General features: G+C 45.8%; 1 protein-coding gene across 1 annotated transcript in view; it reads right to left on the bottom strand.

Annotated features, from left to right (window-relative positions):
• The window catches only part of GIPC3 (GIPC PDZ domain containing family member 3), a 303143-nt gene that overhangs the window by 218468 nt on the left and 60491 nt on the right, over positions 1-24184 (bottom strand). Inside the window, exon 2 of the mRNA XM_063931102.1 lies at positions 1214-1399. Coding sequence (XP_063787172.1) covers positions 1214-1399 — 186 coding nt within the window. The remainder of the gene's footprint in view (positions 1-1213; positions 1400-24184) is intronic.

The following is a 24184-nucleotide window of genomic DNA, read 5'->3' as shown; positions in this document are numbered from 1 at the left end:
ACCGAGATGAGATCCTCAGACCCCTTGTGAGACCATATGCTGGTGCGGTTGGCCCTGGGTTCCTCCTAATGCAAGACAATGCTAGATCTCATGTGGCTGGAGTGTGTCAGCAGTTCCTGCAAGACGAAGGCATTGATGCTATGGACTGGCCCGCCCGTTCCCCAGACCTGAATCCAATTGAGCACATCTGGGACATCATGTCTCGCTCCATCCACCAACGCCACGTTGCACCACAGACTGTCCAGGAGTTGGCGGATGCTTTAGTCCAGGTCTGGGAGGAGATCCCTCAGGAGACCATCCGCCACCTCATCAGGAGCATGCCCAGGCGTTGTAGGGAGGTCATACAGGCACGTGGAGGCCACACACGCTACTGAGCCTCATTTTGACTTGTTTTAAGGACATTACATCAAAGTTGGATCAGCCTGTAGTGTGTTTTTCCACTTTAATTTTGAGGGTGACTCCAAATCCAGACCTCCATGGGTTAATAAATTTAATTTCCATTGATCATTTTTGTGTGATTTTATTGTCAGCGCATTCAACTATGTAAAGAACAAAGAATTTAATAAGAATATTTCATTCATTCAGATCTAGGATGTGTTATTTTAGTGTTCCCTTTATTTTTTTGAGCAGTGTATTTCAGGAAAAATGTGTTTGTGAAAAACAAATCTAAACTAGTGTTACTAATGATAATATATACACAGTATAAACTGGGATAAGAGCACCATTTCAGCTATTCCACAGATGGGAATATGTTGCCATTATATGCTGTGTTTATTTGGCTTGGGTATGAAATCCCTGCAGTCACTCTACCTGCAGTCAGGATGCTGACAGCAGCATCCTGTCGGTCAAAATCCGGACGATCCCTACTCATATACCTAACCCACCCCTCCCGCAGCCTAATCCTAAATGTACCGTCCCCATGCAGCCTAACCCTAAATCTATGTGTGTGTATCCCAACAGCCTGAGCCTGACCCTCCCCCAAGTGCCTAAAACTTACCTTCGGGATCCATTGGGATTGTGACCGTGGGGATCCAGCTGTCGGTATTCTTTTAGGATACCGACTGCCGGGAACCTGACCGCATCCTGTTTATTTTATTGAATAGTTTACCATTACATATATTGTTAATTCTTGGGGACAGAAACATAATATAAACATTTATGACCTCATGCTTAGTTAGAAAGTATGTAACGTAATACATTTGCAACATCTCACTTTTATAAAAGCATATCCTGCTCCATTATCAGTGATGGTAAGGCCCAAAGCATCTTCTGTCTTGGTTATCTCCACTTCTTTGGTTTCCCCTCTAACATGTGCAAAGATGAAATCTTCCAGACCAATCTGACCGCCAAGAAGCTTCTGCATATCCACTTTGTGTGTGTTCAAAGTGCAGAACAAGATCTGGGTGAGAAAACACATTATTACGGACTTTTACGGATCTTTATCTACAAATCTATCATGTAACATAATCCTCCCAAGTGAATTAAATCAATATACAATCTGCTTCTTCCAAAATTCACCAAATACATAGGTTGGAACTCAAACTTGAAAATAGAAACATTCTGGCCCTGATGTAATAGCTTGCGAGTTGCTGACAGTGGCGAAATTTCTGCAACGTGTCCTTGAGATTTAAAGTGACCTTTTTTTAACGGCAAAACTTGGTTAGTTTTGCTTTTAAAAAGATGAAAAATTACCGCACATCGGTGGTTATTCAGGTTTGTTAGCAAACTAAAAAAGATAGCAGTTGGGTAAAACCATGTTGTACTACAGGTGGATCAAATGTAACATGTGCAGAGAGATTTATATTTGGGTAGGGTGTGTTCAAACTACAATCTAAATTGCAATATAAAAATTAAGCAGCCAGTATTTACCATGCACAGAAACAATATAACCCACCCAAATCTCACTCTCTCTGCACATGTTACATCTGCCCCACCTGTAGTACAACATGGTTTTGCCCAATTGCTAACTTTTTTGGTTTGCTAACAAACCTGAATAACCCCCATCATGTAAAATTAAATATGCTAAATATAATTTAATCTTGATTCAGTATACAATTAACTTTACTAATTAATTTAATACATTTTTTAATTTTTGTCCCACGACTTATTAATTACTATGCGAGACTTGCTCTGCTGTTTAATTTAGCACTTGTGTTTCACAAACTTATAAAGGGTGTGTCAGATTCTGGTGGCAGCATCTGGTTCTTTTACCCGCTCGTTGGTCACTTCCATTGAGGGCAGGTTTCTGGCACCCCAGTACTCATTCTGTGACCTCCCATTGCTCCTGTGACTCTCCACTGAAACCAGCCTGGCTCAAGAAGCACTAACTGAACCCAGCCCCGATTCTGTACCTCCGTCCGTACCAACCAGCCTCAAGAAGCACAACCTCGTCCCAGCCTGGTTCTGTATTTCTGCTGGCACCAATCCAGTTTAAGAAGCTCTAACTGGTTCCAGCCCGGCCCTGTACCCTTGCTGTAATCAGCCACATAAGAAGCATTATTATTGAACTCCAGCACAGACCGGTCCCTCAGCAAGTCTCAGTCTAGCGCAAAACGTTCCACTGGTTCCAGTCCAGTTCTACACTTCAGACTTAACAGGGGAATTCAACTGTGCCTCGCACCCCTTCTGGCTGTCTATAATAATGGGCATCTTTCAGAACAAGTAAGTTGTTGCTCTGGTCAGGTGCCCATTAGCCGCGGTACACACCTTTTCTCTGACGTCCTAGTGGATGCTGGGAACTCCGTAAGGACCATGGGGAATAGCGGCTCCGCAGGAGACTGGGCACAACTAAGAAAGATTTAGGACTACCTGGTGTGCACTGGCTCCTCCCTCTATGCCCCTCCTCCAGACCTCAGTTAGAATTTTGTGCCCGGCCGAGCTGGATGCACACTAGGGGCTCTCCTGAGCTTCTAGAAAAGAAAGTATAAATTAGGTTTTTTATTTTCAGTGAGATCTGCTGGCAACAGACTCACTGCTACGAGGGACCGAGGGGAGAGAAGCGAACCTACCTGCTTGCAGCTAGCTTGGGCTTCTAGGCTACTGGACACCATTAGCTCCAGAGGGATCGCACACAGGCCCAGCCTCGGTCGTCCGGTCCCGGAGCCGCGCCGCCGTCCCCCTTGCAGAGCCAGAAGCAAGAAGACGTTCCTGGAAATCGGCGGCAGAAGACTTCGGTCTTCATTAAGGTAGCGCTCAGCACTGCAGCTGTGCGCCATTGCTCCCCATGCACACCACACACTCCGGTCACTGATGGGTGCAGGGCGCTGGGGGGGGGGGGGGGGCGCCCTGGGCTGCAATAAGAGTACCTTACTTGGCAAATTACCACATAATATAGTCATTAAGACTATATATGTGTAAAATCCCCTGCCATAACTTTCCATAAAAAAGCGGGAGAAGTCCGCCGAAAAAGGGGCGGAGCTATCTCCCTCAGCACACTGGCGCCATTTTCCCTCACAGCTCCGCTGGAAGGACGCTCCCCAGGCTCTCCCCTGCAGTTTCCAGACTCCATAGGGTAAAAAAGAGAGGGGGGGCACTAAATTTAGGCGCAATCTGTGTAATAATAGCAGCTATAGGGGAAAAATCACTGTGTGTAGTGTGAATCCCTGCATTATATAGCGCTCTGGTGTGTGCTGGCATACTCTCTCTCTGTCTCCCCAAAGGACTTTGTGGGGTCCTGTCCTCAGTCAGAGCATTCCCTGTGTGTGTGCGGTGTGTCGGTACGGCTGTGTCAACATGTTTGATGAGGAGGCTTATGTGGAGGCGGAGCAAGGGCCGATAAATGTGATGTCACCCCCTGCGGGGTCGACACCTGAATGGATGGACATGTGGAAGGAATTACGTGACAGTGTCAACTCCTTACATAAAAGTGAGAAAACACATTATTACTTAACGTTTGACGACATAGATGTGGGACAGGTTTGACGACATAGATGGTTTGACGACATAGATGTGGGACAGCCGGCTTCTCAGCTCGTGCCTGCCAAGGCGTCTCAAAAGCCATCAGGGGCTCTAAAACGCCCGCTACCTCAGATGGCAGACACAGATGTCGACACGGATACTGACTCCAGTGTCGACGATGATGAGACTAGTGTACATTCCAATAGAGCCACCCGTTACATGATTACGGCAATGAAAAATGTGTTGCACATTTCTGATATAACCCCAGGTACCACAAAAAAGGGTATTATATTTGGGGAGAAAAACTACCAGTGGTTTTTCCCCCTTCTGATGAATTAAATGAAGTATGTGAAGAAGCGTGGGTTTCCCCCGATAAGAAACTGTTAATTTCTAAAAAGTTACTAATGGCGTACCCTTTCCCGCCAGAGGATAGGTCACATTTGGGAGACATCCCCTAGGGTGGATAAAGCGCTCACACGCCTGTCAAAGAAGGTGGCACTACCGTCTCCGGCCGCCCTAAAGGAGCCTGCTGATAGGAAGCAGGAGGCTATCCTGAAGTCTGTTTATACACACTCAGGTATTATACTGAGACCGGCTATTGCTTCAGCATGGATGTGCAGTGCTGCAGCTGCGTGGTCAGATTCCCTGTCAGAAAATATTGATACCTTAGACAAGGACACTATATTGCTAACCGTAGAGCGTATTAAAGACGCAGTCTTATACATGAGAGATGCACAGAGGGATATTTGCCGGCTGGCATCTAAAATAAACGCAATGTCCATTTCTGCCAGGAGAGGATTGTGGACTCGGCAGTGGACAGGAGATGCAGATTCTAAAAGGCACATGGAAGTTTTGCCTTACAAGGGTGAGGAGTTGTTTGGGGATGGTCTCTCGGACCTCGTTTCCACAGCGACAGCTGGGAAGTCAGCATTTTTACCCCATGTTCCCTCACAGCCAAAGAAAGCACCGTATTATCAGGTACAGTCCTTTCGGCCCCAGAAAGGCAAGCGGGTTAGAGGCATGTCCTTTCTGCCCAGAGGCAGAGGTGGAGGGAAAAAGCTGCAACATACAGCCAGTTCCCAGGAACAAAAGTCCTACCCCGCTTCCTCTAAGTCCACCGCATGACGCTGGGGCACCACAGGCGGAGCCAGGTACGGTGGGGGCCCGTCTCAAGAACTTCAGCAACCAGTGGGCTCGTTCACGGGTGGATCCCTGGATTCTACAGGTAGTATCTCAGGGGTACAAGCTGGAATTCGAGACGTCTCCCCCTCGCCGTTTCCTCAAATCTGCCTTGCCGACAGCTCCCCCGGACAGGGAGGCAGTGCTGGAGGCAATTCACAAGCTGTATTCTCAGCAGGTGATAATCAAGGTACCCCTCCTTCAACAAGGACGGGGTTACTATTCCACAATGTTTGTGGTACCGAAACCGGACGGTTCGGTGAGACCCATTTTAAATTTAAAATCTTTGAACACTTATATAAGAAGGTTCAAGTTCAAGATGGAATCGCTCAGAGCGGTGATTGCAAGCCTGGACGAGGGGGATTACATGGTATCACTGGACATCAAGGATGCTTACCTGCATGTCCCCATTTACCCTCCTCACCAGGAGTACCTCAGATTTGTGGTACAGGACTGTCATTACCAATTCCAGACGTTGCCGTTTGGTCTGTCCACGGCACCGAGGGTATTTACCAAGGTAATGGCCGAAATGATGATACTCCTTCGGAAAAAGGGAGTTTTAATTATCCCGTACTTGGACGATCTCCTTATAAAGGAGAGGTCCAGGGAACAGTTGTTGATCGGAGTAGCACTAGCTCGGGAAGTGCTACAACAGCACGGCTGGATCCTGAATATTCCAAAGTCGCAGCTGGTTCCTACAACGCGTCTACTGTTCCTGGGGATGGATCTAGACACAGAACAGAAAAAAGTGTTTCTCCCGGAGGCGAAGGCCAAGGAGTTGTCGTCTCTAGTCAGAGACCTCCTAAAACCAAAACAGGTGTCGGTGCACCACTGCACGCGAGTCCTGGGAAAGATGGTGACTTCTTACGAAGCAATTCCATTCGGAAGGTTCCATGCAAGGATCTTTCAGTGGGATCTGTTGGACAAGTGGTCCGGGTCGCATCTTCAGATGCATCGGCTGTTAACCCTGTCTCCAAGGGCCAGGGTGTCGCTGCTGTGGTGGCTGCAGAGTGCTCATCTTCTAGAGGGCCGCAGATTCGGCATACAGGACTGGATCCTGGTGACCACGGATGCCAGCCTTTGAGGTTGGGGGGCAGTCACACAGGGAAGAAACTTCCAAGGACTATGGACAAGTCAGGAGACTTCCCTACACATAAATATTCTGGAACTAAGGGCCATTTACAATGCCCTAAGTCAGGCAAGACCCCTGCTTCAACACCAGCCAGTGCTGATCCAGTCAGACAACATCACGGCGGTCGCCCATGTAAACCGTCAGGGCGGCACAAGAAGCAGGATGGCGATGGCAGAAGCCACAAGGATTCTCCGATGGGCGGAAAATCATGTGGTAGCACTGTCAGCAGTGTTCATTCCGGGAGTGGACAACTGGGAAGCAGACTTCCTCAGCAGGCACGACCTCCACCCGGGAGAGTGGGGACTTCATCCAGAAGTCTTCCAAATGATTGTACACCGTTGGGAAAGGCCACAGGTGGACATGATGGCATCCCGCCTCAACAAAAAGCTAAAAAGATATTGCGCCAGGTCAAGGGACCCTCAGGCGATAGCTGTGGACGCTCTAGTGACACCGTGGGTGTACCAGTCGGTTTATGTGTTCCCTCCTCTGCCTCTCATAACCAAGGTACTGAGAATAATAAGAAGGAGAGGAGTAAGAACTATACTTGTGGTTCCGGATTGGCCAAGAAGTGCTTGGTACCCAGAACTTCAAGAAATGATCTCGGAGGACCCATGGCCTCTGCCGCTCAGACAGGACCTGCTGCTGCAGGGACCCTGTCTATTCCAAGACTTACCGCGGCTGCGTTTGACGGCATGGCGGTTGAACGCCGGATCCTGAAGGAAAAGGGCATTCCGGAGGAAGTCATCCCTACGCTGATTAAAGCTAGGAAGGAGGTGACCGCAAACCATTATCACCGCATATGGCGAAAATATGTTGCGTGGTGTGAGGCCAAAAGGGCCCCAATGGAGGAATTTCAGCTGGGTCGATTTCTGCACTTCCTACAGTCAGGGGTGTCTATGGGCCTAAAATTGGGTTCCATTAAGGTCCAGATTTCGGCTCTGTCGATTTTCTTCCAAAAAGAACTGGCTTCACTGCCTGAAGTTCAGACGTTTGTTAAAGGAGTGCTGCATATTCAGCCCCCTTTTGTGCCTCCAGTGGCACCTTGGGATCTCAACGTGGTGTTGAATTTCCTTAAGTCACATTGGTTTGAGCCACTTAAAACCGTGGAACTAAAATACCTCACGTGGAAAGTGGTCATGCTGTTGGCCTTGGCTTCGGCCAGGCGTGTGTCAGAATTGGCGGCTTTGTCATGTAAAAGCCCTTATCTGATTTTCCATAAGGATAGGGCGGAATTGAGGACTCGTCCCCAATTTCTTCCTAAGGTGGTATCAGCTTTTCATTTGAACCAACCTATTGTGGTGCCTGCGGCTACTAAGGACTTGGAGGATTCCAAGTTACTGGACGTAGTCAGGGCCCTGAAAATCTATGTTTCCAGGACGGCTGGAGTCAGGAAAACTGACTCGCTATTTATCCTGTATGCGCCCAACATACAACACGCTCCTGCTTCAAAGCAGTCTATTGCTCGCTGGATCTGTAGTACGATTCAACTTGCACATTCTGCGGCTGGGCTGCCGCATCCTAAATCTGTAAAAGCCCATTCCACGAGGAAAGTGGGCTCTTCTTGGGCGGCTGCCCGAGGGGTCTCGGCTTTACAACTTTGCCGAGCTGCTACTTGGTCGGGTTCAAACACGTTTGCTAAATTCTACAAGTTTGATACCCTGGCTGAGGAGGACCTTGAGTTTGCTCATTCGGTGCTGCAGAGTCATCCGCACTCTCCCGCCCGTTTGGGAGCTTTGGTATAATCCCCATGGTCCTTACGGAGTTCCCAGCATCCACTAGGACGTCAGAGAAAATAAGATTTTACTCACCGGTAAATCTATTTCTCGTAGTCCGTAGTGGATGCTGGGCGCCCATCCCAAGTGCGGATTGTCTGCAATACTTGTATATAGTTATTGCCTAACTAAAGGGTTATTGTTATGAGCCATCTGTTCGTGAGGCTCAGTTGTTATTCATACTGTTAACTGGGTATAGTATCACGAGTTGTACGGTGTGATTGGTGTGGCTGGTATGAGTCTTACCCGGGATTCCAAATCCTTTCCTTATTGTGTCAGCTCTTCCGGGCACAGTTTCCTAACTGAGGTCTGGAGGAGGGGCATAGAGGGAAGAGCCAGTGCACACCAGGTAGTCCTAAATCTTTCTTAGTTGTGCCCAGTCTCCTGCGGAGCCGCTATTCCCCATGGTCCTTACGGAGTTCCCAGCATCCACTACGGACTACGAGAAATAGATTTACCGGTGAGTAAAATCTTATTTTTTCTTGCAGCCTCCGGAGGTTTGAGGGGAAAAAAAGTCTGAAAAGCCTGTGGTTTGGGAAACCAAACCTAGACTTTATATGCCCAATAGAGATTTTTTAGACAGGTTTAACCACTTTAATCCACATTCAATGCTAATGGATGTCTGATCAGAGCAACGATTTAATTGCTTTGATAGACGTCCAGTACTATAGACGCCAGCAAGGGACATGCTGCGTAATTGAATTCCCCCCAACTAGTCGATTCAGTTGTCTATGCCCTATGGCTCCTAGACTCATTCCAGTAGTCATGTCTCCTGAGTCCATTCGTGCACCAAGTGTGTGTACTTCATGATTGCCTTGGCCTATGAGTAAAACCTACGACCACTTCGATTCCTGCACACAGCACTGCTTCCCAAGACGCTACTGGTTCAGGAACAACAAAGACCTGTTTAATGACAGGGTGTCTGATTCATTATTAATATCTATGTCAGATACTCTATGTGCACAGCGTACAGCAATTCATTAGCACTGCTGCTGCTGTGATTCTTCTTCGCTTTTTATAACTGCTGACATATTACACAGCACTGTACATTGAGGGAATCATTCCCGCTGCAGACTGAAGCATCTAGTTGACAAGTTCAGGATATTAAAGGATCTACTGTATTTATTAATGTACAGTATAATTTGCAATCAATATACTGTAAGGCTATCACTTTACAATTATCAGAGACAGTGTTATAGCAACACAATTGTGATAAATTGGCAAAACAATTGTTTCTTATCACAGCAATATGCATCATTAAGAAAATAAGAATTTACTTACCGATAATTCTATTTCTCGGAGTCCGTAGTGGATGCTGGGGTTCCTGAAAGGACCATGGGGAATAGCGGCTCCGCAGGAGACAGGGCACAAAAGTAAAGCTTTCCGATCAGGTGGTGTGCACTGGCTCCTCCCCCTATGACCCTCCTCCAAGCCAGTTAGGTACTGTGCCCGGACGAGCGTACACAATAAGGGAGGAATTTTGAATCCCGGGTAAGACTCATACCAGCCACACCAATCACACCGTACAACTTGTGATCTAAACCCAGTTAACAGTATGATAACAGCGGAGCCTCTGAAAAGATGGCTCACAACAATAATAACCCGATTTTTGTAACTATGTACAAGTATTGCAGATAATCCGCACTTGGGATGGGCGCCCAGCATCCACTACGGACTCCGAGAAATAGAATTATCGGTAAGTAAATTCTTATTTTCTCTATCGTCCTAGTGGATGCTGGGGTTCCTGAAAGGACCATGGGGATTATACCAAAGCTCCCAAACGGGCGGGAGAGTGCGGATGACTCTGCAGCACCGAATGAGAGAACTCCAGGTCCTCCTTAGCCAGGGTATCAAATTTGTAGAATTTAGCAAACGTGTTTGCCCCTGACCAAGTAGCTGCTCGGCAAAGTTGTAAAGCCGAGACCCCTCGGGCAGCCGCCCAAGATGAGCCCACCTTCCTTGTGGAATGGGCATTTACATATTTTGGCTGTGGCAGGCCTGCCACAGAATGTGCAAGCCGAATTGTATTACACATCCAACTAGCAATAGTCTGCTTAGAAGCAAGAGCACCCAGTTTGTTGGGTGCATACAGGATAACAGCAAGTCAGTTTTCCTGACTCCAGCCGTCCTGGAACATATTTTCAGGGCCCTGACAACATCTAGCAACTTGGAGTCCTCCAAGTCCCTAGTAGGTGCAAGGCACCACAATAAGCTGGTTCAGGTGAAACACTGACACCACCTTAGGGAGAGAACTGGGGACGAGTCCGCAGCTCTGCCCTGTCCGAATGGACAAACAGATATGGGCTTTTTTGAGAAAAAACCACCAATTTGACACTCGCCTGGTCCAGGCCAGGGCCAAGAGCATGGTCACTGTTCATGTGAGATGCTTCAAATCCACAGATTTGACTGGTTTTAAACCAATGTGATTTGAGGAATCCCAGAACTACGTTGAGATCCCACAGTGCCACTGGAGGCACAAAAGGGGGTTGTATATGCAATACTCCCTTGACAAACTTCTGGACTTCAGGAACTGAAGCCAATTCTTTCTGGAAGAAAATCGACAGGGCCGAAATTTGAACCTTAATGGACCCCAATTTGAGGCCCATAGACACTCCTGTTTGCAGGAAATGCAGGAAACGACCGAGTTGAAATTTCTTTGTGGGGCCTTCCTGGCCTCACACCACGCAACATATTTTCGCCACATGTGGTGATAATGTTGTGCGGTCACCTCCTTTCTGGCTTTGACCAGGGTAGGAATGACCTCTTCCGGAATGCCTTTTTCCCTTAGGATCCGGCTTTCCACCGCCATGCCGACAAACGCAGCTGCGGTAAGTCTTGGAACAGACATGGTACTTGCTGAAGCAAGTCCCTTCTTAGCGGCAGAGGCCATAAGACCTCTGTAAGCATCACTTGAAGTTCCGGGTACCAAGTCCTTCTTGGCCAATCCGGAGCCATGAGTATAGTTCTTACTCCTCTACGTCTTATAATTCTCAGCACATTAGGTATGAGAAGCAGAGGAGGGAACACATACACCGACTGGTACACCCACGGTGTTACCAGAACGTCCACAGCTATTGCCTGAGGGTCTCTTGACCTGGCGCAATACCTGTCCCGTTTTTTGTTCAGACGGGACGCCATCATGTCCACCTTTGGTATTTCCCAACGGTTTACAATCATGTGGAAAAAACTTCCCGATGAAGTTTCCACTCTCCCGGGTGGAGGTCGTGCCTGCTGAGGAAGTCTGCTTCCCAGTTTCCATTCCCGGGATGAAAACACTGCTGACAGTGCTATCACATGATTTTCCGCCCAGCGAAAAGTCCTTGCAGTTTTTGCCATTGCCCTCCTGCTTCTTGTGTCGCCCTGTCTGTTTACGTGGGCGACTGCCGTGATGTTTTTCCCACTGGATCAATACCGGCTGACCTTGAAGCAGAGGTCTTGCTAAGCTTAGAGCATTATAAATTTACCCTTAGCTCCAGTATATTTATGTGGAGAAAAGTCTCCAGACTTGATCACACTCCCTGGAAATTTTTTCCTTGTGTGACTGCTCCCCAGCCTCTCGGGCTGGGCTCCGTGGTCACCAGCATCCAATCCTGAATGCCGAATCTGCGGCCCTCTAGAAGATGAGCACTCTATAACCACCACAGGAGAGACACCCTTGTCCTTGGATATAAGGTTATCCGCTGATGCATCTGAAGATGCGATCCGGGCCATTTGTCCAGCAGATCCCACTGAAAAGTTCTTGCGTGAAATCTGCCGAATGGAATTGCTTCGTAGGAAGCCACCATTTTTACCAGGACCCTTGTGCAATGATGCACTGTTTTTAGGAGGTTCCTGACTAGCTCGGATAACTCCCTGGCTTTCTCTTCCGGGAGAAACACCTTCTTCTGGACTGTGTCCAGAATCATCCCTAGGCACAGCAGACGTGTCGTCGGATCAGCTGCGATTTTGGAATATTTAGAATCCACCCGTGCTGTTGTAGCAGTATCCGAGATAGTGCTACTCCGACCTCCAACTGTTCCCTGGACTATGCCCTTATCAGGAGATCATCCAAGTAAGGGATACTTAAGACGCCTTTTCTTCGAAGAAGAATCATCATTTCGGCCATTACCTTGGTAAAGACCCGGGGTGCCGTGGACAATCCAAACGGCAGCGTCTGAAACTGATAGTGACAGTTCTGCACCACGAACCTGAGGTACCCTTAGTGAGAAGGGCAAATTTGGGACATAGAGGTAAGCATCCCTGATGTCCCGGGACACTATATAGTCCTCTTCTTCCTGGTTCGTTATCACTGCTCTGAGTGACTCCATCTTGATTTGAACCTTTGTAAGTGTTCAAAAAATTTTTTAGAATAAGTCTCACCTAGCCTTCTGGCTTCAGTACCACAATATAGTGTGGAATAATACCCCTTTTCTTGTAGTGGGAGGGGTAATTTAGTTATCACCTGCTGGGAATACAGCTTGTGAATTTTTTTCCATACTGCCTCCTTGTCGGAGGGAGACCTTGGTAAAGCAGACTTCAGGAGCCTGCGAAGGGGAAACGTCTCGACCTTCCAATCTGTACCCCTGGGATACTACTTGTAGGATCCAGGGGTCCTGTACGGTCTCAGCGCCTTGCTGAGAACTTGTCAGAAGCGGTGGAACGCTTCTGTTCCTGGGAATGGGCTGCCTGCTGCAGTCTTCTTCCCTTTCCTCTATCCCTGGGCAGATATGATCTTATAGGGACGAGAGGACTGAGGCTGAAAAGACGGTGTCTTTTTCTGCAGAGATGTGACTTAGGGTAAAAAACGGTGGATTTTCCAGCAGTTGCCGTGGCCACCAGGTCCGATGGACCGACCCCAAATAACTCCTCTTCCTTTATACGGCAATACACCTTTGTGCCGTTTGGAATCTGCATCACCTGACCACTGTCGTGTCCATAACATCTTTTGGCAGTTATGGACATCGCATTTACTCATGATGCCAGAGTGCAAATATCCCTCTGTGCATCTCGCATATATAGAAATGCATCCTTTAAATGCTCTATAGTCAATAAAATACTGTCCCTGTCAAGGGTATCAATATTTTTAGTCAGGGAATCCGACCAAGCCACCCCAGCTCTGCACATCCAGGCTGAGGCGATCGCTGGTCGCAGTATAACACCAGTATGTGTGTATATACTTTTTATGATATTTTTCCAGCCTACTGTCAGCTGGTCCTTGAGGACGGGCCTATCTATAGACGGTACCGCCACTTGTTTTGATAAGCGTGTGAGCGCCTTATCCACCTTAAGGGGTGTTTCCCAACGCGCCCTAACTTCTGGCGGGAAAGGGTATACCGCCCATAATTTTCTATCGGGGGGAACCCACGCATCATCACACACTTTATTTAATTTATCTGATTCAGGAAAAACTATGGTAGTTTTTTCACATCCCACATAATACCCTCTTTTGTGGTACTTGTAGTATCAGAAATATGTAACACCTCCTTCATTGCCTTTAACGTGTGGCCCTAATAAGGAATACGTTTGTTGATTCAGTGTCCCTGTCTGTGTCTGTGTCGACCGACTAAAGTAAACGGGCGTTTTAAAACCCCTGACGGTGTTTTTGAGACGTCTGGACCGGTACTAATTGTTTGTCGGCCGTCTCATGTCGTCAACCGACCTTGCAGCGTGTTGACATTATCACGTAATTTCCTAAATAAGCCATCCATTCCGGTGTCGACTCCCTAGAGAGTGACATCACCATTACAGGCAATTGCTCCGCCTCCTCACCAACATCGTCCTCCTACATGTCGACACACACGTACCGACACACAGCACACACACAGGGAATGCTCTGATAGAGGACAGGACCCACTAGCCCTTTGGAGAGACAGAGGGAGAGTTTGCCAGCACACACCAAAAACGCTATAATTATATAGGGACAACCTTATATAAGTGTTTTCCCTTATAGCATCTTAATATATATAAGCATATCGCCAAATTAGTGCCCCCCCTCTCTGTTTTAACCCTGTTTCTGTAGTGCAGTGCAGGGGAGAGCCTGGGAGCCTTCCCTCCAGCCTTTCTGTGAGGGAAAATGGCGCTGTGTGCTGAGGAGATAGGCCCCGCCCCTTTTTCGGCGGCCTCGTCTCCCGCTCTTAACGGATTCTGGCAGGGGTTAAATATCTCCATATAGCCTCCGGAGGCTATATGTGAGGTATTTTTAGCCAAAATAGGTATTCATTTGCCTCCCAGGGCGCCCCCCTCCCAGCGCCCTGCACCCTCAGTGACTGCCGTGTGAAGTGTGCTGAGAGGAAAATGGCGCACAGCTGCAGTGCTGTGCGCTACCTTTAGAAGACTGAGGAGTCTTCTGCCGCCGATTCTGGACCTCTTCTTACTTCAGCATCTGCAAGGGGGCCGGCGGCAAGGCTCCGGTGACCATCCAGGCTGTACCTGTGATCGTCCCTCTGGAGCTGATGTCCAGTAGCCAAGAAGCCAATCCATCCTGCACGCAGGTGAGTTCACTTCTTCTCCCCTCTGTCCCTCGTTGCAGTGATCCTGTTGCCAGCAGGACTCACTGTAAAGTAAAAAACCTAAGCTAAACTTTCTCTAAGCAGCTCTTTAGGAGAGCCACCTAGAATTGCACCCTTCTCGGCCGGGCACAAAAATCTAACTGGCTTGGAGGAGGGTCATAGGGGGAGGAGCCAGTGCACACCACCTGATCGGAAAGCTTTACTTTTGTGCCCTGTCTCCTGCGGAGCCGCTATTCCCCATGGTCCTTTCAGGAACCCCAGCATCCACTAGGACGATAGAGAAATTATAGTTCACAGGGCCACACTGCTACTAATGATAATAAGCCCCTCAATCAGTCACCCTGTAATCTCAGCTAGACTCATACAGACTCATGCAGGTTTCTTGCATTGTAGCTCTATCAAGCTATTTTTGCTGCTATTACATATCAACCATAAGGTTTATTAAGCAGCTGTTATCACGGAGTATGAGCCAATCCAATTAAAGATAATTGCAACAAGAGTCTTCAAATGCTGCCAGAAACATTTTATTATGTACTCTCCATATTTTCCTTACAGATTAATTAATTATTAAGTATGTATTCATGTCCTAGATAATTAATAGATCTATCTTATTTTATGGAGTCATAAATACGTAAATCATCAGTGTTAGTACCTGCAAAAAAACATCTCTCTCTTACTCAGCCATTATACAAACTACTTTGCCGATACGTATAAAGGTGTAAACACACACTTGTTACAGATACTTTTAGGTAGGTAGACTTATTTTCAATTCCCCAGAAATCACTGTTACAGATAAGGCAGGATGAAATCGCAGTATACTGTATCTATAGTTATACTAGTGTCTTAGGTCCCTATTTATCAAGCCTTGGAGAGTGATAATAGCACAGTGTTAAAGTACCAGCCAATCAGCTCCCAACTGCCATGTTAGAGGCTGTGTTTAAAAAATGACAGTTATGAGCTGATTGGCTGCTACTTTATCACCGTGCAATTTATCACTCTCAAAGGCTTGATAAATCTGGGTCTTATTTTGGTATGAGTGCAGGCTATCAAGGAAATGGAAAAAATGTGTAAACAGACTGGGACCGTGGTCACTGGCTGTTTACTACCTGGCGCTTTAATTGAATTTAATAATAAATACTTCTCTAGCTGCAAAATGAACACAGTTTGCTAAGCTGTATAGGAACAATAGATATATAGAAAAAAATTACTGCGTTCAGAGAAGGGCAATTAAAAAAATATAAATATCGAATTGTGTTGTCTCCCATGAATGAAATAAACTCGGCGAAGCTTAATAATATAAAAATTAGCTCATATGTGAATAGATAGATTCACAAACAACAATATCACACATATAAAAATAGTAAACAAGCTTTAAGTTTGCAAACTTTAAGTACATTAGTATCTCATATACGGAACTGCTATTGGGTACAGTGCTGCAGCCAGAGGCATGCAGTCAGGGGAGGCAGTGCCTGTCATAATGATTGTAGTAATACAAAGAAGATATTTATAACATGTTCTGTGTCATAATTATCTTCTTTGCATTTTGCTAATGATATTTGCTGTGGAAATACAGCCAAATGCGAGTGGGAGGTAGCTGAGAGCGCTGCCTCACACGACAATAGTAAAGTGCCTGAGTCTGGGAGCGGGCAGGGGGTGGGGCCAAATGGAGGGCAGGAAAAGCCCATTGAAAAAACAGAGTAGAGGCACCAGATCTGCCTCAGTGACCGGGGCATGCCTGCATCCCACCTCAGAGTACGCCCCTGTTAGTGTGGCAGATTTGATTGGTCAGCGGCTCCAGCACTGAGCAGTAACTGTTTCCTGCTGTCACTGCTAGTGCTGAGTGTGGATCTCTCTCTCCCTCTCCAGGTGCTGGTCGCGGCGGTACAGATGGTGAGGTAAGGCCATCATGGTTTACAATTCCACATATTTATAACTGGTGTAGCACTGTTATAGGGGGTGGGCAGGGGGAGGGGGCGGCCATGGGGACCAGGTTTGTGCCTAGTTTCGTGAATCTCTATCTTGGCAGCTTCCAGGAGGAGTACATCTGGAGCAGCCCATATAGACAGGACCTGATTCTTTATGGCCGTTTCATAGATGACTTGTTTATTATTTGGGAGGGTGGTCAACAAAAAGCACTTGATTTTGTAAATTATCTAAATAACAATCATTATAATTTGAAGTTCACTTATAATTTTGATTTTTTTTTTGAGCATGCATTTCCTAGATATCACATTCTCAATTCAAAATGATGTTATTATATCTACAAACTATACGAGCGTTTTTCAGGCAGAGAACGTATAATACTGGTGGTCACTGGTCAGCAAAACTCTGCACTGTACTCCTCCTATATAATACTGCTGGTCCCCAGTCCCCACAATAAAGCAGTGTGAGCACAGATATATGCAGCACACTGAGCACAGATATGGAGCGTTTTTCAGGCAGACAACGTATACTGGTGGTCACTGGTCAGCAAAACTCTGCACTGTACTCCTCCTATATAATACTGCTGGTCCCCAGTCCCCACAATAAAGCAGTGTGAGCACAGATATATGCAGCACACTGAGCACAGATATGGAGCGTTTTTCAGGCAGACAACGTATACTGGTGGTCACTGGTCAGCAAAACTCTGCACTGTACTCCTCCTATATAATATACTGGTGGTCCCCAGTACCCACAGTGTGAGCACAGATATATGCAGCACACTGAGCACAGATATGGAGCGTTTTTCAGGCAGAGAATGTATAATACTGGTGGTCACTGGTCAGCAAAACTCTGCACTGTACTCCTCCTATAATACTGCTGGTCCCCAGTATAAAGATATGCAGCCCCCTGAAACAAAGTGAGAGGACGCCAGCCACGTCCTCTATCATTTCCAATGCACGAGTGAAAAATGGCGGCGACGCGCGGCTCCTTATATAGAATCCGAATCTCGCGAGAATCCGACAGCGGGATGATTACGTTCGGGCGCGCTCGGGTTAACCGAGCCATACGGGAGAATCCGAGTATGCCTCGGACCCGTGTAAAATGGGTGAAGTTCGGGGGGGTTCGGTTTCCGAGGAACCGAACCCGCTCATCTCTAATTACAAGTTACCTCCACCACGAATGGAAGCATACATCAAATTAAACAGTTTATTAATTGCAATTCAGAAAACTGTGTATATGTTCATGTTCATTACAGTATGTTGGAAGAACGACTAGGTCACTTAAATCCAGATTTAGAGAACATAGACTGAACATTATAAAGAAATTGCAAACTCATAGCGTCTATCGCCATTGTAATAGGGTACACAAGTGAGATCCGGCGTCTTTAACCATTGTTGGTGTGGAGCAAATTCACCATCACCAAGAGGGAGGGGTGACAGGTTTAGGAGATTATGCATTGGTGAAGCCTCCTAGATTTTTACATTAGATACTTTACATCCACAAGGTTTAAATGAAACACTGGACTACACTTGTTTAGAATAACTATGTTGGGTATTTTTCTATGTGCACACACTTGGATACATTTGTGTGTACATAGTTGTAATTAGTGGCTCTACATCAGTGTTTTAAAAAAAATCACTAAGTGATATATCAGGGACGATGAAGGTGCGTTTTCTTTAGTGTTGTTGTGGAGATATTTTCAATTATATACAAATTCCACATCAGGGATAAGCGCAAACTATTAGGCATGTATTGTAGTGCAGCCGATGTAATAGGATCTAAACCATGAAAGATACCTAACTGGATATTATATTAAACATTAAATATTAATAGCATTATGTGCACAGGTACACAGGTGAAGCTCATTTAAATTTAAATTGTGATTACTTAGGAATATATTAGTGTCTGCCGATTGTCTTTCACATGCAGGCTTTTCTTATTTGATTTATAAAATGTTGCTTTACTAAATGTTGCTTTTACTAATCACTGTGAGACATGTATACATTTACATAGAAAAAAACCTTCTATATTACACACATGAAATGTTCTCTAGTGATTTTGGGCCTAATTCAGACCTGTTCGCTCGCTAGAGTTTTTTTGTAGTTCTGCATTCGCATAGTTGCCGCCCATAGAGGAGTGTATTTTCACTTTGCAAGTGTGTGAACGCATGTGTAGCAGAGCTGTACAAACAGATTTTGTGCAGTCTCTGAGTAGCCCAGGACTTACTCAGCCGCTGCGATCACATCAGCCTGTTCAGGACCGGAATTGACGTCAGGAACCCTCCCTGCAAACACTTGGACATGCCTGCGTTTTTCCAAACACTCCCAGAAAACCGTCAGTTGTCACCCACAAATGGCTTCTTCCTGTCAATCTCCTTGCAAACACCTGTGTGAATGGATTTTTCACACAAACTCATCGCTGGGTAGCGATCCGCTTTGTACCCGTGCGACACGCCTGCACATTGCGGTGCATGCCCAGTTTAGACCTGATCGCCCACTGTACAAAAATGCAGCCTAGCGATCAGGTCTGAATTAGGCCCTACGTGTGGCTAATTAAGTTAACAAGTTCACCTGAATTTAATTTGATCTTCTATTTGGGTATACTGTAAATATCGAGCAGGAGGAGGAAGTGACATGTCTTGAGAAAGTCTCCAGGTAGCTGGGAGACGAAACAGGTTGACGCTTACTCCTTCTGTCCGTTTCTCCCGTTGTTGGATTCGCCGCTCTCTGCTCTCCAGCTTGATCAACACCACATAAACGTTGACTTCCCCTGACGGATCTCCTGCCTCTCAATGATGAGCAGCGTCCACTGGCTATATGGCGGTGGACGGTGTTGCCTGTTATATCCTGCTCTGCACTCTACCTAGATAAATCACAAAAAGTGCAAACACACAGAGAGTGCAGCCAGCATTCAGCTTTTAAAAATGGCACAGCATACCTTTTTCCAATAGGATATCACCACAAGTGCATTTTGCAAAGGACCCTGGATTGCTACAACACAGGAACCAGCACAGTGGTAAATATCTATGCATTCCTGCGACTGCAAGCCGCTTTTCACCCACTAACCACCAAATGCATGTACTTTTGAGAGCTAGCGGAATTTATTGTACTAACCTCACTGGGATGCCAGTGAGAGAATAATCTATTGTCTTGGGAGAAACTTATTTATTTATTTATTTTAACAATAGTTTTTCTTTTTTTTTTTTCACAAGAAAAAAGGGTAAAGGGGAACAGGGATCCCAATCAAAAAGGGGTTAGGAATACATAATCTGTGGGAGTTATATAATTGCACATATAACCATAGTAAATATAGAATAAATAGCTCCGTTTATACATCGCACTTAAAATTGAAATTACTGGACCCGTTTGAATGACTAATGTCTCTACGGGGAATCTAAAACTGAAAGATCCATTGGCCTAGAGTATATAGAAGAGTGACCTTGCCCTACTCTATATGCACACCAATTAAACCACTTCATATGTGGGGAGGATGCAGAAGAAGTATATTAGCAATCTGCCGTCTCGAAAACATAATGTTTCTGAACACTATTTTCAATGGCTCATAGACTAGGGACATCAGCAGCACCTTCATTTTTGAGCGATGGCAGCTTTTGTAGCTACCAGAATATGTCCCATATCTTTCTCCTAGAGACAAATCTCCGGGATAGAAATGTAAAAGAGCTACCAATGGGTCGGCCTGTACAGGAACCCCAATGACTTTACCAATCAGGGTAAACACGTCTCTCCAAAGTGGCTGAAGGAGAGGGCATAACCAGAATACATGTAATATATCACCCACCTGTCCACAATTCCTCCAAAAATATTTGGAGACAGACGGACATATAACATGTACTTTATCCAGAGTGTGAGATGTTCTGTAGATAAGTTTATAAAACATCTCTGTATGAGTAATACATCTAGACACTTTAAAGCAAGTACGGAAAACAATCTCACAGTCTTCCTCAGTTAGAGACTGCGAGAGGTCACCTTCCCATTTAAGTTGACAAGTTAATTTACCACTTAACTATAGCTACCTGAGAGCGGTACCACCACGAGATTTCCCCCCGCCCCCCCCCCCCCCCCCCCCTTATGGCCAGGAGATATAAATCTGGATAGCACATATGCCGGAAAAGATGGCTTTCTTATTGGGGCAGACAAAGAACTCAGCAGCCAGTGTCTAATTTGGAGATACGTATAAAAGGCCCTGGTTAAAATACCATATTCCACCTGAAGACGGGAGAATAAAACTACCCCATCCTCCGATAGCATATCCCCCATTGTGGTAAATCTGCAACCTATCCAGGAAGTTAACTGCAAATTAGGTATCAGATTGGCGATACCTGCTAAAGAGAGATTAGGAGAAGGCAATGAAATGACATCTGAGTGAAGCACAAATCTCCTCCAGGCTAACATAGTACATTTAACCATTCTTGAGGAACTAAGTTATGAAGGGTTAATATTACTAGGTAGCCACAAAGGATCAGGGAGGTTAAAAGGCCACACTAACTCTTTCTCCACTATGACCCACGGTTTAGGTGAGACAATACCAAACTGATCCCTAGTTTGATTTAATAAACATGCCACTTGGTATTTCTCCAAGTCTGGAAAAGCCACTCCACCCTTTAGTTTAGGAAGGGACAAGGTACGTCTTGCAATTCTGGGTCTGCTTCCTTTCCAAACATAATTAGTGATTATTTTATTACATTTATTGCACAATTTTTTTGGAAGCTGTCAAGGAATGGTCCTGAACAAAAAAAGTAATTTTGATAGTAAAACCATTTTTACCGCTGCTAATCGTCCCATCCAAGACACTTCCTGAAACATCGAATCTTTGCCCAAGCGACTAAACACCCCAAGGAGAGGATCATAATTACAGGACATAAGATCATGTTCACCAGCTAACTGCACTCCCAGATACTTCAAGGAGCGCACTTCCCAAACAAACTTATAAGTACAGCGTAAATTAGTCAATATATCAGTGGGAATATGAAATGGTAGGGCCTCAGTCTTGTTGGTATTTAGTTTATAGAAGGAAACGTCTGTAAAACTAAGTAATACCAAAGTCAGTGCTAAAGGGAATGTTCGAGGTGCAATAAACACAATACATCGTCTACGAACAGACAGATCTTATGCGTTATACCACCAATATGTGGGCCCTGGATAGTCAGAGCTTCTAATTTTTTCCGCCAATGGTTCGATAGCAAGCGCGAATATCAGAGGGGAAAGCAGGCAACCCTGATGAGTACCGCTAGTAATCAGAAAACTTGAAGATAAGAAACCATTTACCAATATCCTCACCGAAGGAGAGGAATATAAAGCCAAAGTGGAGTCGAGTATCCTACTGCCAAACCCAAATTTTTGCAAAACAGCCTTAAGATAGCCCCAGTGGAGTCTATCAAACATCTTTTCAGCGTCCAATGAGAGCAGCACCAAAGGCTCCTTACGCTGCTCACAGTATTCAAGAACATTAAAAACCCGACGGGTGATGTCAGGAGCCTGTCTGCCCATTATGAACCCCACCTGATCCAGGTGAATCAACGATGGGAGTAAAGGGCAAAGCCTATTTGCAACCAGTTTAGTGTGTAACTTGACATCGGTATTCAACAATGGAATGGGACGATAATTTTGGACTGAAGTGGGGGGCTACCCAGGTTTAGGAAGAGCTATAATCCTAGCTTCCAACTTCTCACGTGGGAAACTTCCCCTTTCCGAAGCCTCAATAAATACTGATGTTAATATCGGGGCCAGGGTCCCTTTGAAAGTTTTATAGAAATTAGATGGATAACCATCCGGCCCTGGGGCCTTGTCTAAAAGTAACGAATCTCAACTTCCTCCACGGACCAGGGAGCTTCCAACGTCAGACAGGCTACACTGTCTAAAGAGGGCAGATTTAGCTCACTCAAAAATGTATCAATTCCCTCACTAGATGGCTGTGCAGTAAGCGGGTCCGTCCCAAGAATATATAATCGGGAATAATAATCTGCGTATACATTCGCAATTTCAACAGGATCATAGACTTTGTTACCACTAGGGTTAAAAACGGTCTGTACCCTCTCTTTGGCCCGCCTTCCCCTCAACTTGCACGCCAGTAAGCAATTAGCCCGATTACCGTATACATAACAAAGCTGGTTAAGACGAGAAAGATTCCTTTGAACCTCCCTAAGAGCGAATGTATTTACCTTCTCCCTCGCCTTAAGCAATGCCTTATACAAAGCCTTGTTCGCTGGGTCAGCTTTATGTGCCCCCTCAAATTTTGACACTTCAACTTCTACTGCCTCACACTGCTGCCTGTATACCCGCTTTGGCCTGGTTGCTGTCGGAATAGCTGACCCACGCATCACAGCCTTTAGAGCACACCAGAAATGAAAAACAGACGTTTCCTTTGGTTTATTAGTTTCAAGGAATAGGGACAAAGACCCTTGGATAAACTGCTGTGCCTCGGGTTGGGACAACAAGTATGCACTCAACCTCCATGGGCCTGGGGAAACTGATCTAGCTTTGGTATCCCAGGTCAGGAACACCGGGGAGTGGTCAGACCATGTCATGGGTGAGATATCTATTTTTGTAATAGAGGGTATGGACCATTTATCTGCCAATACCAAGTCTATCCTGGAATACGAACGATACACATGAGAATACAAGGAATAATCTATCTCCCTGGGGTGCTTAACTCTCCACACATCGTAAAGATCATATTCAGATAGAAGCTGTCAGAACCCTTTAGAAAAATCATGAGATACCTTAGATCGGGGAGAGATGAACTTGGATCTGTCCAAGACCGAATCCAGAACCATATTGAAATCCCTCAACACTAAGACAGCCCCTTTACCATGCTTAGATAACACTGAACATAATTTACGGGGAAAAAGAAAGCTGTCCAGTGTCAGGCGCATAAGCACTCACCAGGGTTACGTCAGTACCATCCAATTGACTCATCAAAAGCAAATATCTCCCGTTAGTATCAGAAAGCTGACCAGACAGTACAAAAGGACAATCCTGAGATAGCAGTATTGCAACACCGGCCTTCTTACAGGGCCCATTGGCTGTATAACAATGAGGGAATTTTGCATTACTAAATAAAGGCGGGGCATCTCTTTGAAAATGAGTTTATTGCACTGCGACTACATGGGCTTTCAATTTACGAAAGTAAATAAGGGAAAGTCTCTGTTTGTGAGGGGAATTAAGCCCCTTAGCATTAATAGAAACTATATTTACCGTTATAACACTGAAAGAAATAGCATTGCAGATCTATGGTAACTTGTGCAATCAGAGAAGTTTTACATAAAATCCTGGCAATGTAATCCTGACGGGAGTGGGAATAAACAGCGACACACAATAAATGAGGGGAAAAAATAGGGAAAAAAAGGAAACAAAGAAAATAAAAGAGGGAAAACCGAAATGACCTCACTTGAGGCCAGAGAAGGCTACCAAACCTCGGCAGCACCAACATGGCAAAGGGGGGTAGTGGTCAGTCTTCCAACATTCCTATACATGGTACGTGCTACAACACACACGGCCTTAGCCGCCCGAGCTAACAGCTGTCATACAACCATATAACATCGTGAAGGATTAGGAACATGTGGCAAAAACAGAACAGATTGTACTATATCTAATTAGAATTGCAGAACGTACTGCAGGGGGAACCTGTAGGGTCTGCCCAAATAAGAGACCACCTTCTGCAACAACATAAGATATCTGAGAGCATAACAAAAGTTGCATAGTAGAAAAAAAAAATATGGCGAGCTGTTCGACGGAACCCACGCATGTGTTCAACACACAAGAACATCCGCAGGA

Source organism: Pseudophryne corroboree, chromosome 1 (genome assembly GCF_028390025.1).
Source record: "Pseudophryne corroboree isolate aPseCor3 chromosome 1, aPseCor3.hap2, whole genome shotgun sequence".
NCBI classification, from domain to species: domain Eukaryota; kingdom Metazoa; phylum Chordata; class Amphibia; order Anura; family Myobatrachidae; genus Pseudophryne; species Pseudophryne corroboree.
Note: the sequence above shows the minus strand (reverse complement) of the source record. Positions and strands in the feature narration are given on the sequence as shown.